The 17,999-nt window shown below is 46.9% G+C and overlaps 2 protein-coding genes across 4 annotated transcripts in view; one reads left to right on the top strand and one right to left on the bottom strand.

Annotated features, from left to right (window-relative positions):
* DNAH14 (dynein axonemal heavy chain 14) overlaps nucleotides 1–852 on the top strand; it is a 217,272-nt gene extending 216,420 nt beyond the window's left edge. Inside the window, exon 86 of the mRNA XM_083174857.1 lies at nucleotides 711–852. The gene's annotated coding sequence lies outside the window, so the exon portion shown is untranslated. The remainder of the gene's footprint in view (nucleotides 1–710) is intronic.
* Nucleotides 823–17,638, bottom strand: LBR (lamin B receptor). 3 transcript variants are annotated; one of them, XR_014471564.1, is made up of 15 exons: nucleotides 17,478–17,638; nucleotides 12,705–12,884; nucleotides 11,145–11,405; nucleotides 10,668–10,781; nucleotides 10,284–10,428; nucleotides 8,415–8,608; nucleotides 7,859–7,913; nucleotides 7,581–7,775; nucleotides 6,362–6,465; nucleotides 5,515–5,643; nucleotides 4,528–4,696; nucleotides 4,280–4,360; nucleotides 4,074–4,196; nucleotides 2,351–3,353; nucleotides 823–1,544 (listed from the first exon to the last, which is right to left on the bottom strand). XR_014471564.1 is itself a non-coding variant. In XM_083175562.1 (14 exons), exons 2-14 carry the CDS (start codon nucleotides 12,867–12,869, stop codon nucleotides 3,193–3,195), a joined length of 1,896 nt encoding a protein of 631 aa, XP_083031688.1. In that variant the 5' UTR covers nucleotides 12,870–12,884; nucleotides 17,478–17,638; the 3' UTR covers nucleotides 823–3,192. The 3 variants fall into 3 exon arrangements, 1 of the variants encoding a protein (XP_083031688.1); XR_014471565.1 differs by having other exon boundaries at nucleotides 3,121–3,353; XM_083175562.1 differs by having other exon boundaries at nucleotides 823–3,353.
* Nucleotides 17,639–17,999: the final 361 nt, after the last annotated feature.

The raw sequence follows: 17,999 nt of genomic DNA, 5'->3' as shown, positions 1-17,999 counted from the left end.
CTGGAAATCATCAATTCAATCCCAAATATGATCGCAACCAGCGAGTCAGGAATTTTTCTGAACAGCATTGGGGAATTGCCAATTATATATATATATATATATATATATACACATACATACATATATGGCCATCAAGTAAAATATTTACGTAAGCCGCTACAATAATTATACAGTACAGATCACTTGACCCGAAGGTTAAAGCAATGGTTCCCAAGCTAAGTGCCATGAAACTCTTAAGGTGCCCATAGACTAGTAAGATTTATCTTCAGATCTGGCTGGTTGGAACAAAAACATGGTTATGGATGAGTTTGGCAGTTTTCCAGCATTTCCAAGCAAATGGTCAACTGTCATTTGCTCTCATCCATAACCAGGTTTTTGTTCCAACCAGCCAGATCTGAAGATAAATCTGCCTGTGTATGGCTACCTTTACAGGGGGGCCTCGGGGATTGGTGGTCCATAACAAAATCATTTTTGGAGCCAGCTACCAGGCTCACAGATACTAATTCAGGATTGATCATTTAGACCATGGGTCTTCAACCTGTGGCCCTCCAGATGTTGTGGAACTACATGTCCCAGCATGCCCTGACCGTTTTGGCATGCTCTTATAGGAAAAAATGTGGCAATGCATGCTGGGACATGTAGTTTCACAACATCTGGAGGGCCACAGTTTGAAGACCCATGTTTTAGACCAACTCTTTTCTTCCGCCCAGGCAACTAAACTCTGAGCCATCAGTATACAAGACCCAGTGGCGGTATGTAGAGGAATCAGACAACGCATTCCCAATGGATCATATACGAAGAATTGAATAAGAACAGACTGAAAACATTTGCAACGGTTTAATAAAAACATTTGTGAAAAACTAACGCAGAACGCATTCATTCAACAGTTTAAAAGTATCGCTCTATAAAAACAGGAAAAGCAACAACATTCCAAAATATAAAAACGTTATATATTTTCTCTTTTAAACCTATCACGTTATAAAACATGATTAGAAAATAACATTGTATATAAAACACTTTTGTACAAAGCCAGGATTCACGGTGCGTATACGCCTGGTGTGGGGAGATTGTCGCGCTTTGCGTGAAGCTTGGAAGTGCGTTTGCATCGTAAACAACTGTCGCTGATAATTCTTAGCAACAACATACATAGAAAATAAAATATATGCCCTGGTTATCCTCAAAATTTGGGTTATGGAACAATGAAACAATTAAGTGGTATCGTCTTGTGAAATTGTGATTAGGAGGTAGAATGCAAGACCTATCATTGGATTAATATCACAGAAAACCCTTATACAATTAGATGCACAACTATTTCTTTACACTTTGATTCAGTAGCAAAAAAAAGTTACAAAAATAAAAAGTCCTGAGCAAGAATGTTTCACAACAAGATATTAAACAAGTCTGACAAACACACACTAAAGCTTTAAACAAAGTACACAGAGAAAAGCAGTGCACCAAGCACCCACTCGCTAGCAAGGAACGGACCGTATCAATAACGGTTCCGCGCACAAGGTACCGGGCAGGCTGCAGGCAGGTGACTGGTGCTTTTAAAACATATGAGGGTGGGAAAAAAATATATATACATATATATTTATATATCAAAACTTTATAACATTTTATTTATAACAACTTCTTTGGTGGCGCAACACAAATTCACCTACCGGCATTTCTCCTGCTACGGTAGAAATATCTGTGACCCAGATATCCACTCTAACAACCCAGGAACATTACAGGGTCCCGAGTACACCGCCAGCATGAGATCACTAAAGCCTGCAGATCACGCTCATGGAGACAAAGGCTAGCACTCTATGGAACTCTATGTCCGTAGACATTTTGTCTAAAGATATTACTGGACCGGGCTCACAATGCTTACTATGTAGTAGTGCACCTTTTTGAAATCGGAATGGAATTTTTTTTTTTTTTTTTACGAACTACACAGAACACAGCAGGGGTTAAGCTGTAAGGGGCAATGCCTTAATACCAATACATAAACTGAAACATATATACCTGCAAGTAGCTTATGAGCATTAGCGGATATTAGGTTCCAATTATATGGGGTTTCCTATGGCATTCAGAGGCAGCTTCTGGCTATATCCAGCTGGGCTCCCATCTGTAACAGCAAGCGAGAGGCTCGAACAGCCCGCGGTATATTACAAGTATCCTACAGGCTTTTCGGGCACAGGCCCAAATAGTTCAGCACAAAATAGTTTCCTCCAAGGAATCGCGCTTCATATTGCTTAATATTTCATATTAAGACTATATTTGTGCAAAAACACCCAAAGCTGTGATTTACCAAGGAACGTAAAAAATCTGTTCAATATTTGAAGGAATTTTCATTTGGATTGTGTACCTGAAGGTAACGGACCCAGTATGGTGTAAAATCTATGCCGAGAGACGTAGACGGGAATGGTTTCTCGATTTGAGAAACTTGGAATGACTGCTTGGAATTGCTGGCTGCCTTTTGAGAACGTATCTGCTGTGTCCTTCTAATCTGTGTGTACAGGAACTGGTCTCAAGACACTATGAACAATGATAATGCAGAGGTATTGGGAGGTATTCAATCTTCGGGTCACGGCAGACGAGCTTGCTCGCCCGCCGTGACCCAGTCCCGTTCTCGGTCAGCTCGACCGAGAACATGCAGGCGGGATTCAATGTCCCGCCTGCAGCGGGTCGAGAAGGGGGCGTGGCCGAGAGTTGCGGCCGGGAAGTGACGAGATGCAGCCGGCAGCTCGTCACTTCCCGGCTGTTCTCGGCAGAACGAGCCCGACAGCTAGAGATGTCGGGCTCGGTCTGCCAGGAAACCCTGTTAAATGCTGTCGGGGAAGACAGCATTGAATAGGGCCCACGGGAGATGCTCAACGGCGATTGAATATCCCCCATTATCTCACATCATGAACGGACAGTCATGATTGATCACCAAGAACAATCTTTGCCTCCAACAGCTGAACGGTACCAAACTTGCGCCTTAGCTTTATATCGAACGGAAGACATTGCACAGTGCAATAGCAAAACAGGAAGCCCCTGTAAGGCTCCTCAGCTACGTTAATACCCAACATGTAATAAAACTTTAAAATACACATTATATACAAAACATAAAAACATTTACATCGGGCTCTTTACCAAAAAATATACTTCTTCTGTGGCTGATTGGAACACCTTATAAGGTTTGGGTTATATAATGCGGTGCTTGTGCTAGTAGATGTAGGGGAATATACGGTATGGCACTAGCTGGCAATACTTCTCCCAGTCCAGCCCGTATTTTATTGTACACTGGTGCTCAACTCTGCTAACCCGATGGATGAGGAGGACGGTGAGAAAGAATCCATAGAAGTACGGCAAGGCAACAGTGAAACCTATAGGGGGAAAAAAGAAAAAAAAAAACAGTCCTTTATTATCGTTTATCAACAGTTTTATACACTTTACCCCCATTCAAAATTTCTAGTGCATTTTAGATCAGGATAATGGGTCTGATAGCTACAGTAATCAGGAGTACGTAACATAGCTCCGGTGCCCACTCAGGCAAGGTGTAGTGTTCACACTAGGCTGTTTTAGGAGGGTGCCGCGCCCTGACAGATTTTTAAAGGGCAAAATGCGCACTGCTGGAACAGCCTGCTGCCGGGCCAGTCCCCTTCGGTGAGGTTGCTGGCCGGGCCCACCCACAATGGTGACATAGGTATGCCCCCTTCATGATGTCCCCGTACAACACCACCCTGCCCTGGCCAGTTCCTAGAAGGAACACTACTGTAGATAGTTTTTTGGAGCATTGCAGGAACAGCCTGTGTGTAATATAGTGAAAGCGTGACTCACATTCACCAATAACAACTATTTGTAAAAGCTGGAGAACATAATGGATCCTGTTGAAACTAACTGTGGAAGTAACGGATTCAGGAGCTAAAAAAACAAACCCTCTATACAGAGGTGGCCCAGCCTTCTCTCTATGGAGGTAATTGTTCATTTATCACACAATTATGCAATTCCCCAGCAGGAACGATGCAGTTAGAGAAGGTGTTGATGCCTTTCAGAAACAGAACATATGGGATCATCATGGAAAGCCGGAGGCTGCAGATACTCACCACATGGCAGGCACCAGGACCAGGCCATAATAAGGTCACCCAAATAGTTGGGATGCCGCACAAATCCCCAAAGCCCAGAGATTAGGAGCCTATTGCCAGCAGCAGTCGGCATGGATTTCAGATCTGGAGATGGAAGAGAACAGTTACACACTGCTATGCACATCAGCATAAAGTGACAACAAGTATGGCGATGAGGGGGTACTCACGGGAAAGACTGGCGCTGTCTGGGTTCTTCCTAAAAGCATACTTTTGGTTGTTTGCCCTCCGGAATATGATGTACCCAAGAGCTAAACAGACAGACCCCAAACGTTAGTGCACACTCATAAAGAACGTGAAGCTTGTGGCAACAATTTAGGCGATTGCGTTGTGCTGCAGACATCGCTCTTGCCCATTACTTTTACTGCCGCGTGTTGGTGGGAGAAGCCCTGAGAGTATAGTAATAAAAGATTCTTACTGTTCAGAGCAACAATGGCTGCAGTAAGGGCCCAAGAAAGCTCCACCGCGTGCGACACCAGATACACCGCTTGCAGGGTGTAAGTGAACGGAACCCACACCAGGTTTCCAAACGCCAGCATAAAACCAAAGCCATCGTACGCAATATCCAGAGAGAATAAAATGGCTTCCTACAACACAATGACACATAGTTAAGTAATCGTGTAACACATCCGTAGAAGCTTCCAAACCATAACACACTCCCACTGCAATAGCCCCATAGTCTCAGCATTAATAACACAGATTATAGGGTGAATAGGTTCCTGCTGTATTAAAATGTGCTTATGGGGTAAATTTTCAATGCAGCGTATTTCACTGCTGCGGCTTCTGCAGAGGTTTCGGCTGCAGGATTTAAAGCGTCGAGAATCTCAATTTGTGACATTATCGCCATTTTATATCCATCTCGTGAAACGGTCATAAGACACCAATGGGTTTGAGGACAGCGCCAAAACATTTCTAGGGAGAATGATTTGATCGTACAAAAAACAATGTAGGACCCTTATACTTTCACCATATATTCCACAAACGTCTTCGGAATTCGTTTGATTTGTTTATTGTATTAAGTTTGGAACAGGTTTTAAATCCCTATCTAAAGATTTCATTGATAAGAAAAATATTCCTGGGGTTGTAAAATACTTCCCACCCAATGGATTAAGAGATGCCCCAGGGGGGGCAAATAGATCCCTCCACTGCCATTTTTGGACATCCATGGGGCATACTGTGGGTAGTGCCTGAATACCTCAGAGCTCTAAACCCAGGAGGCTATAAGCTCACGGTACGTCCTGAGACTATATGAATTACCACCTGAGTTAGGTTACCAATAGCATCACCCGGTATAATATACCCAGTGTTACACGGCTGCATGTATCTATCATTTCCGTATTACTAACAACATGCAATGGAGCGTCATTTCAGTCATGTGGGACACAAACCGCCCAGTGCCAATTACCTCATTCCAAAGAGCGTGGCCCACATACAACAGCTGGAAACTGTTTACCATGATCATCGACGCGGAAGGGTAATGAGGATTCCACGGCATGCTTATCTCAGCTAACAGCATTGTGAAGTTAATGAAAACCTGGGGAGGGAATTGTAGGTGGAGTTAATCACCGGTGATGACAGGAAAACACAAGCCAATCACGTTACTTATGGTGCGTACATCTGGAACAGACATGACTGACCAACTGCATGAATACCAAATTCCTGGTGTAAACCTCAGCTGTGCAGAAGAAACATTCCGCTACAGTCATAGAATTACAGTGCTCCCAATATCCAGCTACTATGACACAGCATTGCCCCTGCACATTGGCATCAGTGGTCCCATAGAATAAAGGGAACCGAATGGGAGCGCAGTTTTTGAATGCACAACTGAAATATATATTTAATGATCAATAGATCACTAAGTTTGGTTATGAAAGTACCGTATGTTAAATCAAATTCTCTGAATCCATTGGGAGATACTGGAACATTGGGGTTCAGGCAGGAGTTTGGGCACTAACTAACTAAAGTGATCCATATTACAAATGACTGCCCAGGGGGTAAGCAATGTCTTGTGGGCAACATAGAGGACTAGAGGGTCCTGATCATATAAAAACAGGAGAATTTATACTGCACCAAAAACCGCCAAGCCCTTCACACACACACACACGCACACACACACACACACACACACACACACACACACACGAGGCTGACATCATTTATATTACTTTCTATGAAAGCACAGACTAGTAATACTAAAAACAAATGACTAAACGATAAAATAACAACAATTAAAATAAGGATTTGCACATTACCCAGCCAATCAGTGCCACATGAACTGCGCTGAAATATTTGAGATCAAAATTGCCAATGTGAGGGTTTAACTCCCGACCCATGAAGAATGTGTAGATGAAATTTCCTGAAAAGACGGACACAATGGAGAGTGACTTATCGTATTCAAATGTAAATCATGTTTTCAGGATGACCACTTAATTTAAAAAAAAAAAAAAAACTTAAGGGGTGTTCACACTGTGATTTTCAAGCCAAATGCTTTTGATTCGGACTATATAGTAGAGATGTGTACAGTCTTGCTTGCAGTCTATTTTTCCCATTTGATTTCGAAGCTGCGGGGCCACGCATTGGGATCGAATAGACATTGAATGCGGCTGAAGACCGTTCGATGTCTATTTGATTCTGCTTAGAAATCGAATAGAGAAGTAGACCAAATTGAACAGTGTGTACAGGGTATTAGGGTTACAGTGCTAGAAAATCAGAGGTGATTTACATGCAATTTGCATAAATAAAACCAGAACTTATGTTATGTACTCTCCTCCTCCCTACCCCCTCCCCTGGTTGCATACAAAGATTGCTACAGAAAACAGCACGCATTACAAAGACCCTTTATCATCACAATGACATAGTTACTTCTATTCACAGTCCCACAAGATAATGTAAAGAGGTTTTTTTTTTGTTTTTCTTTTAATTGATATGGAAAGTAAGTTATTTTACAAATAAAGTCCTTGACTACATACATATGCGCACTTCTACATAGAACATGATCTCCATTATAGTGTCCCAAGTCTGTAGCATCGGGAAACTAGTTATGTAGCAATAAGAATCAAGCGTCAATCTCAGCAGTTTATATAATCTTCCTACACTGTAAATGGAACTTTAAACCTTACATTTAAAAGTTCATTTTCCATTAACCAATCTCTGAATAGAACCCAGTTCTCCTTCCACAACATACAATGCCTTGGACAATGTACAAAGTTATCGCTGCATCACCCCCAAACTACTGTATTTGAAAGATTAACCCTGAATTGATTCACAGGAGAACACAGTAATTCTAGGGAAAAGAAAGCAGCCAACCAAATAGAACCAACTAGTACATGCTGCAAATAAACTAGAACCATTATACTAGGTTATATCCTAAATCTAGAATCTCATGTTCAATCATTTAATATTTACATTGCAGAGTATAACAAATGTCTGGTTGGTCTCACGTTCACGTCGTTTTCTTTAGAACCCACCTACCTGATTTTCCTGCCACCGAGAGTTCTTCTCGTGGAGCTCTATAGGAACGTATCCACACATAAACACTTAATAGAACAGATACGATGGTAGCCGAGGCGGCAAACTGATGAAGGTGTTCGTATATGAAAACGAAGCTGATCTCGTAGTACCGCAGCAGAGCCACCACCGCAATCGTCAGCACCAAAGCATGGAATCCTGTGATGGAAGGAAAGGAACACACACCGGTTACAGGGACGCTCTGCGCATAGGGGGGGAGGGGACTAATGTCAGCAACATACCGTTGAGTCTGTAGTTCAGCCTATTCCCGTTTGCAAGTATTACGCCTTGTGCAAGCTAAAAACAAAAGAAAAATAAATGAAAGCTTACAGATGAAATGTTACTCTCACAAGGAGAACTGTCCTGGCTATTTCCAACACTACAGTAGGTGACCCCATAATTCCACGACCGATCACTAGAATGCTGGTGAACCACAATGATTAGTCTCTTACATGGTTGGACCAGGATATCACTAATTTGGCCTTGCGTCCATTGAGGTCCTCGGGTAAACAGTGGTGGTTACCAAAATGGGCCAATATGCGTGCGGCATCACCAACTGCAGTGACCCGTAGGTGCCCCCTCCCTCACATAAAATTGTGTCTAATAGGCTGAAGCATAAAGGATTTTCTGGTGCCAATTCCCGTATTTTCTATACTATCTGCCACTGTTAAAGGTGGGGGTGCTGTTAGCGGGGGGGGCACATCATGACAAATCAGAGCATTAAAATTAACAACCTCTTGATTATCAGTGATGGTCACAGCTGAATGTGCCCCTATAAATAACACATAACTATGTTACCTTTCCAATGGGAAGGAGGTAGAACACCGCCTGCAGACCAATCCACAGCAGGAAGTAGCCAAAGACGGTCGTGTCCCACAAGTCCATCATTTTCAGTCGAGGGTAGAAATAGAAGAGGCGTGCGTCCTCCTGGACACACATGCACTGCAAGTAGTACAGGCAGAGCGGCATAGACAGAACCATGCAAGAAACACCTAGAGAACAACAAGACCATTCATGTAATGTATTAGCTGTGCACATCAATATAGGTCACCACCAAGCAAATCCCAGATAATAAACACTTAATGCTGCTGCTCACCTCTACAGTGCACCGGCGGCCACTAGATGGCGCGCGCACCAAACACACCCCTACACCTCAGCATGACAGAGCTCCAGAAGACTGGGATCTGGATGATAGGTCGACATGTACAAGGTCTACATAGGCAACATGTTGACACAAACAAAAGTCCGACACACGGTTTTCCTCCCATCTTTTGACTTTTTTCACACTTAACCATCCACATGTACTACAATTACAATGTTTAGGTGTACAGATTTCACAGGAGGGAGGCACCTGGTCCAAAGCATGGCGAGTGAAGCAAGCCATGCAAGGGGATAGTGTACTCAAATTGGGGTTTCACATGCTGTGTTGTTGAAACACAGGCACCAAAAAATTTGAAAAACCTATGTTTGTGTCGACCTATGGTCCATACCCTGGAAGACCAATAAAACCGATGTATTACCAACCACACTGCATGTGAGAAGTCCATTGGTTTGGACTTTAGGGGTGTTTATGGGCTTGTGCGATGCGATGCGCGTTCCCGGGAGCCCAATATTGTATGTCTAAAAAAGTACGTGCTGCACGTACTTTTTAGACTACATCTGAAATTTAACATTACAAACATGGGTTCATCACATCGCATCGCATGCTTTTAAGTGCACATTGCATCGCAAGCTGGAAGAAAAATTGTATAGAACCATTGTACAGACAAAAACGCATAGCACAGTACAATTGTAGCGTCTGTGGGCACCTTAACACAATATGCAGAGGTGTAAGAGCACCAGGCTGAATACTGCAGCTCAATTGGCGGAATTTAATGAGTCTGCTATGGCTCACACACAGTGTCTAGTCAGAAAGTCAATAGGTCGACACCACAAGTCAGACACTGACACAAGTTAGACATGCATTAGACCAGGCATGTCCAACGTTATTCCTCCAGATGTTATGAAACTACACATCCCAGCATGCTTTGCCACAGAATGCTAAAACTATTGCAAAGCATGCTGGGATGTGTAGTTTCAAAACATCTGGAGGGCCAACGTTGGACATGCCTGCATTAGACAGACACTGACACAAGTTAGACATGCATTAGACCAGGGCTGGGCAATAGAGGCCCTCCAGCTGTTGATGAACTACACATCCCAGGATGCTTTGCATTACTTTTGCTATGTAGCCATGCTGAAACTGAAGCAAGGCATGCTGGTATGTGTAGTTCATCAACATCTGGGGGGCCGCTATTGCCCAGCCTGCATTAGACAGAAACTGACCAAAAGTCAGACAGAACACGGCTGCATGCAGTATAAATCTTGTCAGGCGATATAGATGCACAGGGCCGCGGATTAATGTCACCCATACACACGGAGATATCTGTGCTTTATTTCTAAGATCTAGACAGATGGTTAGAAATGGGGCTATAATCTCCCCTTGTGTATACCCCACAACTTTTGTCACTGTCTAACTACTGCATGACTAACTTTTGCCAATGTCTAACTTTTGGTGTCAACCTGCTGATTGTCTGACTACACATTGTCCGTCAGCTGCCTGGAACCCTAATATAATAATTCATCCTTTAACTAGAATTAATAATGCTGCAACTAGCAGGAACTTGCCTATCGCCCCTCCAAACTCCAAAACACAGCTCTCAGCCGGCTGTGTAGTCACAACTGCATCGTCATCTTTTTTTTCTAGATTGTTTCTTTTGGGGTTATACCGCAACACCTTCTCTCTTTTAATATACTCTTCTTCCACCAGAACCTATGAAACAAAGAATAAAAAGATATAACAAATGGCTAATTACGCTTGTTATAAGAGGTAATAGTACAAAACACTAAGCAAGAATTGATAATGGTCCCTTTAAATAGAGCATCACTACACAAAGAAGGAAATCTGAGAACCACAATACATTGATCATTAAACTTTACCCCATTAACAGTAGCACCTTATGGAAGTCCCTGTAGTTTAGGGGGGGAAAGCTGATGGTTGTGCCCTCTTACCTCTTTCTCCACCGGTGCTAACACTTTGCGTATTGGCTCTCTGTTATACTCAGTATTTGTCTGAACGCCCGACGCTTCACCATTTCTTCTTACAATATTATAATCTTGGAGTTTCTGAAAGAAAAGCGTATTACGTCATGACTAGAGCGTTGCACCAGCGCTGGGTAATCGTTAATATGGAGTGTTATAGGTTTCCATCTATTTAGGTCAAGCAGGAGAGACGGAGGAGTCTGACATGGTCTCCAACAGAGGGGAAACCATCAGTGAGCCTTCAGCAGAGATAGCTAGAACAAGGGCACAAGGCTTCTCTGTGGGGGAAAGGTCAGGAAGTCTCAAAAAAGAGGTCTGTAGGCTCAGACAGTGGCCAAGCTCCTGGGTGGACTTCTATACTGAAAAAGGCACCTATGTCCTCCGAATGCATGCAAAATAAAAAAAAGCAGTTTGCAAACAAAACAGACGCAAAAAGCTAAAACTTACCAGTGGTGTCAGATGAACCTTTAAATAATCCCCTTTCCGGCTGTCTCTGCCTGCACTCGTCGGCTGCTCAGGTACATCCTGGGAACGTTCCGGAGAAGGTTTGCGCTGAGGCGTTCCTATAAACCCTGAAGTTGGGACACGTGCCGGTGATCGGGGGCGCCCTGGAGAGCGGACACGTGCGGGTGAACGAGACCTTGACCGGCTCCTCCTTCTCGAGGGGGAAATGGAAGTTCTTTTCTTGGTTCGAAAATTATTCATAGACTAGAAGAGTAAATATGTCAGAATGAGCAAGGAAGTCAGATCCCATTTGTTATTTCTTAATATTCAGGATCATACAATGTATTGCTAAAATTCATTTACATTTTTTTCTAATGTATATTAAGTCACCAATTCCATCTGCAAAGGGACACAGACAAACGACGCAGGTGTGCAGGAATATTACAAACTTCATGAGCAAATAGATCATTATAAAAGGTGTTACTTGCTTAAACAAAACATTTTGGATAAACAGATTGGGACAGATAACACTTTCTCCTAAACCCTGGCACCCATAAAGATGGGGAACCCCTTGTTTGAAAGCTCCACATGGCCCCAAGCGATGGCAATAATGTGGAGGCAGCCGTCAGTGAAGCAATTCCTCAGTCACCTCCAAAGTGGCAGATCCTTTACTGCATGAGGTTGTCCAATATGGCGAGCACAAGAGACTTGCAACTGACTGTGCATCCGAGCAACCAATGAGGGACCATCAGAGACAAACTAGAGCTCAGGGGGGGCACCACGAACAGCAGCTGGAACAGCCCAACAGTCTGGACACTGGCACCATGCACTGAGAGCTGTCCTTACATCTGGAATGCAAAGTGCCTATCTATGCGAGCCATTTAATATTGGAATATACAACTGCAGGACTCCTATGTAACACCTGCAATAGTATTCCCAGAGGATGGACATGTACTGAGCTCACTCTGCATTGTTAGCCATCTAGTTCTAATATATTATACATGGCCATAAAGAATTAATGGTTACAGCTTACCAAATGCAACTAATACTAAAGACAAAGTTATACAAACACGAATAGAGCAGGGGTGGCCAAACACGGTCATCGGGGATCTTCAGAAAGTGGCAGTTTTGAAGCAATGGGGCTGTTTAAAATGTTGCTTGCACCCCCCTACTGGCCATCTACAGTAATGCATGCCGAAGTTGTTCAACTGTTGGTCCAATCAGACGCACATTATGATTTTAGTGATAGATCCAGGTTTGGTCTCGCAAAGCAACTAAACCCGTGTAAAGTTGCTGACTGGGCATCTATAAGGCCAGGTTTGGTGCGATCTGGGTGCCCAAACTACGTGCAAATGTTTTCTTGCACCTCCAGAAGCTATGAGAAAAAAATGTGCGTGCTGTGGGCAATGGGAGTCGCACTGGAGAAACAATTGAATAGCTCCATTAACGCACAACATTTGAATCAGCCCCATTGTGCTAAATAACCAGCCAGGGCGGGCAGGAAAACATGAACTTTGAGTTGTCCCATCCCTGTAAGAGAGCGGGCGCTGTACCGTGACTCACCCGGATATCGCCGTCTTTGAGTTCCAGCTCTGTTCCGTCTTTATAGCGCACTGTATAAAGCTGAGTGGGCCCATTGAACGTCACCACCTCTACTTCATAGTAGAGGCTACTCCCAGGCCATTTGCCCATGACCGTCTCTCCATCAGCAAACCTTCGGCCTGGCATTGTGCAAATGCTTCACTGCATCAAAGAAAGAAGAATGTGTTAGTATAAAACCAGGACACATACAGCACTGGAAACCTAACATCTATTAGGATGCCGGTGCCGGTAAAGCAACGGTCAAGATCCCGAACGCAAGTACGGATGGTGTAGTTAACCTATGGGAATCAGAATGTGTTGCATGCCAAGTCGTTCTAAATCCACCATTATAATCTTAGGGCTGAATTTAATGAATGAGCCAGCTAGCTACGGCTGCACACATACTGTCCAGTTACAGCACCACCAGACATCGTACGTATTCCTGCTCACCACTATGGGGTGTGAGGTGACACATACTGTCCAGTTACAGCACCACCAGACATCATACGGGTACTTGTGTACAATCACGGCTCCCACGATATCCATCGCATGCGATTTTTAACAGAAATGCATCCAAATGCATTGAAATTAGTATCAAACATGTTAAATTGCCCCCAAATGTCATTTTTGAGGTTGTACCACCCCCACTATCAACACAAACCCGAAGTGTGGCGAGCGCAGCGAGCCCGCGAGGGGCGGCGGTACGCGTCCTACGACCTTTTCATACCCCCACTATCCACGTCTGCGTGGAGTTGAGAATAGAAAGTGTGGCGAGCCCCGCGAGGGGACACGGATACCTTCACAGGTATACGCGTCCCCTCGCGGGCTTCACAGGTGTCCGCGGGGCTTGCCACACTTTCTATTCTCAACTCCATGCCGACGTGGATAGTGGGGGTATGAAAAGGTCGTAGGACGCGTACCGCCGCCCCTCGCGGGCTCGCCACGCTTCGGGTTCGCGTTGATAGTGGGGGTGGTACAGCCTGAAAAATGACATTTGGGGGCCATTGAACATGTTTGATACTAATTTCAATGCATTTCTGTTAAAAATCGCATGCGATTTAAAAAAAAAATGCTTACAAAACTGCAAAAATCGCATCCCATCACATATGGCATGCGATGGGAGCCGTGAAAGTACACAAGTACCATCATACGTATTCCTGCTCACCTCTATGGGGTGCGAGGTGAAACATACTGTCCAGTTACAGCACCACCGGACATCGTACATATTCCTGCTCACCTCTATGTGGTGCGAGGTGAAACATACTGTCCAGTTACAGCACCACCGGACATCGTACATATTCCTGCTCACCTCTATGGGGTGCGAGGTGACACATACTGTCCAGTTACAGCACCACCGGACATCGTATGTATTCCTGCTCACCTCTATAGGGTGCGAGGTGAAACATACTGTACAATGCAGCAGGATGCAACAGGGTTTTTCCTCATCACATCAAATTGAATCCATGCTTTAGAATGAGATGGTCTGAATGCCATTAATCACTTATTTGGCAACAAAAGCCAGCCTAGATAATATTGTTCCCAAAGTAAAGTATTTTTAACATTAATTATAAGGTAATGCTGGATCAGGGCTGTAGGAGAGCTTCTGACTCAACGACACAAGTTTGTGTGCAAGGCCCGGCTACACAAACGGCACACGGCCATGTACCTTTCTGCGGATCCAGCATTTACCAAGTGCACAGAAGGCTCGCTGATCCCTGCAGTAATTGCATTGTTTGTGTGTTTTGTCTCACTCCATGGACCACAAAACACACACGTAGCATTCAGCAGACAAAGCTGTCTTTTTGTGTCATCCTTGTGTCAGCACATGTCTGTATAGTGGCAGTCCATCCCTCTGCCATTTAGTGATGCTGGAAGTCTCTCCATACTGTCAGCAACCTTGTTGAGTGGTGTTTGTGACCTGAAGACATTGTTGTCTTTGCAGAAGTCACCCAGGCTGTGCAGTTTGCGCTCACTTTCCAACACCTAGGACCCTGCCTCCATACATGCACAATTAATGTCAGCTCTGGAATAAAGGTTCTGGGTGATGTGTTGTAGCATGACCTAGAACCATAGAAGCCTTCTGTGCGGAGCAGGGATATGAAAGCAAGTGTCCTGAAGATATTTATCTATTTATTAACAGTTTCTTATATAGCGCACACATATTCCGCAGCACTTTACAGAGAATATTTCAACATTCACATCAGTCCCTGCCAGAGTGGAGCTTACAATCTATATTCTCTACCACATGTACACGCACACACAGACATTCTAGGGTTAATTTTGTTGGGAACCAATTAACATACAAGTATATTTTTGGATTGTGGGATGACACCAGAGTAACCGGAGGAAAACCACACAAGCACGGGGAGAATATACAAACTCTGCACAGTTAGGGCCATGGTGGGAATCAATCCCATGACCCCAGTGCTGTGAGGCAGTAATGCTAAACATTACACCGTCCGTACTGCCCCTAAGGATGTTCACCGATTCCATACAAAACTATTAGGATTTGAGTTTTTGGAGTCTCCTCAAGTCCAGAACCTTGTGATGTGGATTTATTGGCTCTTTTTTATTATAACCTTAGGTCGCAGCACCAAGCACTGGGGGGCACCGCTATAGCCAGCAGGTCGCAGCACCCAGCACTGGAGGGCACCGCTATAGCCAGCAGCAGGGCACAGCACCCAGCACTGGGGGGCACCGCTATAGCCAGCAGCAGGGCACAGCACCCAGCACTGGGGGGCACCGCTATAGCCAGCAGCAGGGCACAGCACCCAGCACTGGGGGGCACCGCTATAGCCAGCAGGTCGCAGCACCCAGCACTGGAGGGCACTGCTATAGCCAGCAGCAGGTCGCAGCACCCAGCACTGGGGGGCACTGCTATAGCCAGCAGCAGGGCACAGCACCCAGCACTGGGGGGCACTGCTATAGCCAGCTGGTCGCAGCACCCAGCACTGGAGGGCACCGCTATAGCCAGCAGGTCGCAGCACCCAGCACTGGAGGGCACCGCTATAGCCAGCAGCAGGGCACAGCACCCAGCACTGGGGGGCACCGCTATAGCCAGCAGCAGGGCACAGCACCCAGCACTGGGGGGCACCGCTATAGCCAGCAGGTCGCAGCACCCAGCACTGGAGGGCACCGCTATAGCCAGCAGCAGGGCACAGCACCCAGCACTGGGAGGCACCGCTATAGCCAGCAGCAGGGCACAGCACCCAGCACTGGGGGGCACCGCTATAGCCAGCAGGTCGCAGCACCCAGCACTGGAGGGCACCGCTATAGCCAGCAGCAGGGCACAGCACCCAGCACTGGGGGGCACCGCTATAGCCAGCAGCAGGGCACAGCACCCAGCACTGGGGGGCACCGCTATAGCCAGCAGGTCGCAGCACCCAGCACTGGAGGGCACTACTATAGCCAGCAGCAGGTCGCAGCACCCAGCACTGGGGGGCACTGCTATAGCCAGCAGCAGGGCACAGCACCCAGCACTGGGGGGCACTGCTATAGCCAGCTGGTCGCAGCACCCAGCACTGGAGGGCACCGCTATAGCCAGCAGGTCGCAGCACCCAGCACTGGAGGGCACCGCTATAGCCAGCAGCAGGGCACAGCACCCAGCACTGGGGGGCACCGCTATAGCCAGCAGCAGGGCACAGCACCCAGCACTGGGGGGCACCGCTATAGCCAGCAGGTCGCAGCACCCAGCACTGGAGGGCACCGCTATAGCCAGCAGCAGGGCACAGCACCCAGCACTGGGGGGCACCGCTATAGCCAGCAGCAGGGCACAGCACCCAGCACTGGGGGGCACCGCTATAGCCAGCAGGTCGCAGCACCCAGCACTGGAGGGCACCGCTATAGCCAGCAGCAGGGCACAGCACCCAGCACTGGGGGGCACCGCTATAGCCAGCAGCAGGGCACAGCACCCAGCACTGGGGGGCACCGCTATAGCCAGCAGCAGGGCACAGCACCCAGCACTGGGGGGCACCGCTATAGCCAGCAGGTCGCAGCACCCAGCACTGGAGGGCACTACTATAGCCAGCAGCAGAGCGCAGTAACCAGCACTGGGGGCACCGCTACAGCCAGCAGCAGGGCACAGTATCCAGCACTGGGGGGCACCGCTACAGCCAACAGCAGCACCCAGCACCAGGAGGCACCGCTGTAGCTGGCAGTAGGGCTCAGCACCCTGCGCTGGGGAGCACCACTATAGCCAGCAGCAGGGCACAGCACCCAGCACTGGTGGGCACCGCTATAGCCAGCAGCAGGGCGCAGTACCCAGCACACCACTATAACCTGCGGCAGAACGCAGCACCCAGCAGTGGTGTTCACTGCTATAACCTGCAGCAAGACGTAGCACCCAGCACTGGTGGGCACCGCTATAGCCGGCAGAAGGGCGCAGCACCCAGCACTGGGGGGCACCGCTACAGTCAGCAGCAGGGCGCAGCACTGGGGGGAACCGCTATAGCCGGCAGCAGGGCGCAGCACTGGTGGGACACACTACAGCCAGCAGCAGGGCGCAGCACCCAGCACTGGGGAGTACTGTAGCTCATAGTACCCTGCCCCTGACAGACCTCGGCTGCTGGGGGATCACATGCAAGATACAGAGACATCACCCGGGAGCCTGGTAACCAGGCAGCCCCCCAGTACATACGTTACAGGTTATACCCGGGGCACCAGCGCCGGACACACTCTCCGGTCAGCAACCGTCCGACGCCGGCGCCATCATGTCCGCGCACCCGAAATACACAACCCCTCCCCCCGGGCGCTCACCTGCTGATCGGTGTCACAGAAGGGCGATACCTGCAGCCGCAGCACTCTCCCCGGTACAGCCCGTTACCTCGGATAGTTTCCGCCTGTTAACGGCTCCCGTCACGGTCCCCGGCAACGACGACTTCGGAAAAGTAACTCTCAGGCGCGAAGGGATCTGATTGGCTGCTGGGGGGGATTTGAAACCTACCCCCTGGAGGCGATTGGTCGAAGCAGGTGGTATGGGAGGTGTCGACCACACCCCTGTTCTGTTGCTGCTCTAATGGAGGCGGCGGACGGGGGACTGGCTGCCTGTGACCCATGTCTGAGGCCAGGCCAATCTTTCTGACATGTGCACTGCAGGAGGGCAGATGTAACTTGTGCAGAGAGAATTAGATGTGGGTGGGGTTTTACTTCAAAGTGAGATCTATATTGCAGTGTAAAAATAAAACAGCCAGTATTTATCCTGCACAGAAACAAAATGACTCACCCAAATCTAATTCTCTCTGCACATTTTACATCTGCCCCACCTGCAGCGCACATGGT

Source organism: Crinia signifera, chromosome 3 (assembly GCF_055691185.1).
Source record: "Crinia signifera chromosome 3, ASM5569118v1, whole genome shotgun sequence".
NCBI classification, from domain to species: Eukaryota; Metazoa; Chordata; class Amphibia; order Anura; family Myobatrachidae; genus Crinia; species Crinia signifera.
This window is presented reverse-complemented; position numbering and strand designations above follow the sequence as displayed.

Excerpts from the sequence above, each read along its gene's own strand:
- LBR (XM_083175562.1), bottom strand. The coding sequence starts at position 12,869 with ATGCCAGGCCGAAGGTTTGCTGATGGAGAGACGGTCATGGGCAAATGG. Across the intron at positions 6,466-7,580 it reads CTCGGTGGCAGGAAAATCAG|GAAATTTCATCTACACATTC; the intron begins GTAGGTGGGTTC and ends CCGTCTTTTCAG. Across the intron at positions 4,697-5,514 it reads GCCACGCTCTTTGGAATGAG|GAAGCCATTTTATTCTCTCT; the intron begins GTAATTGGCACT and ends ATTGTGTTGTAG.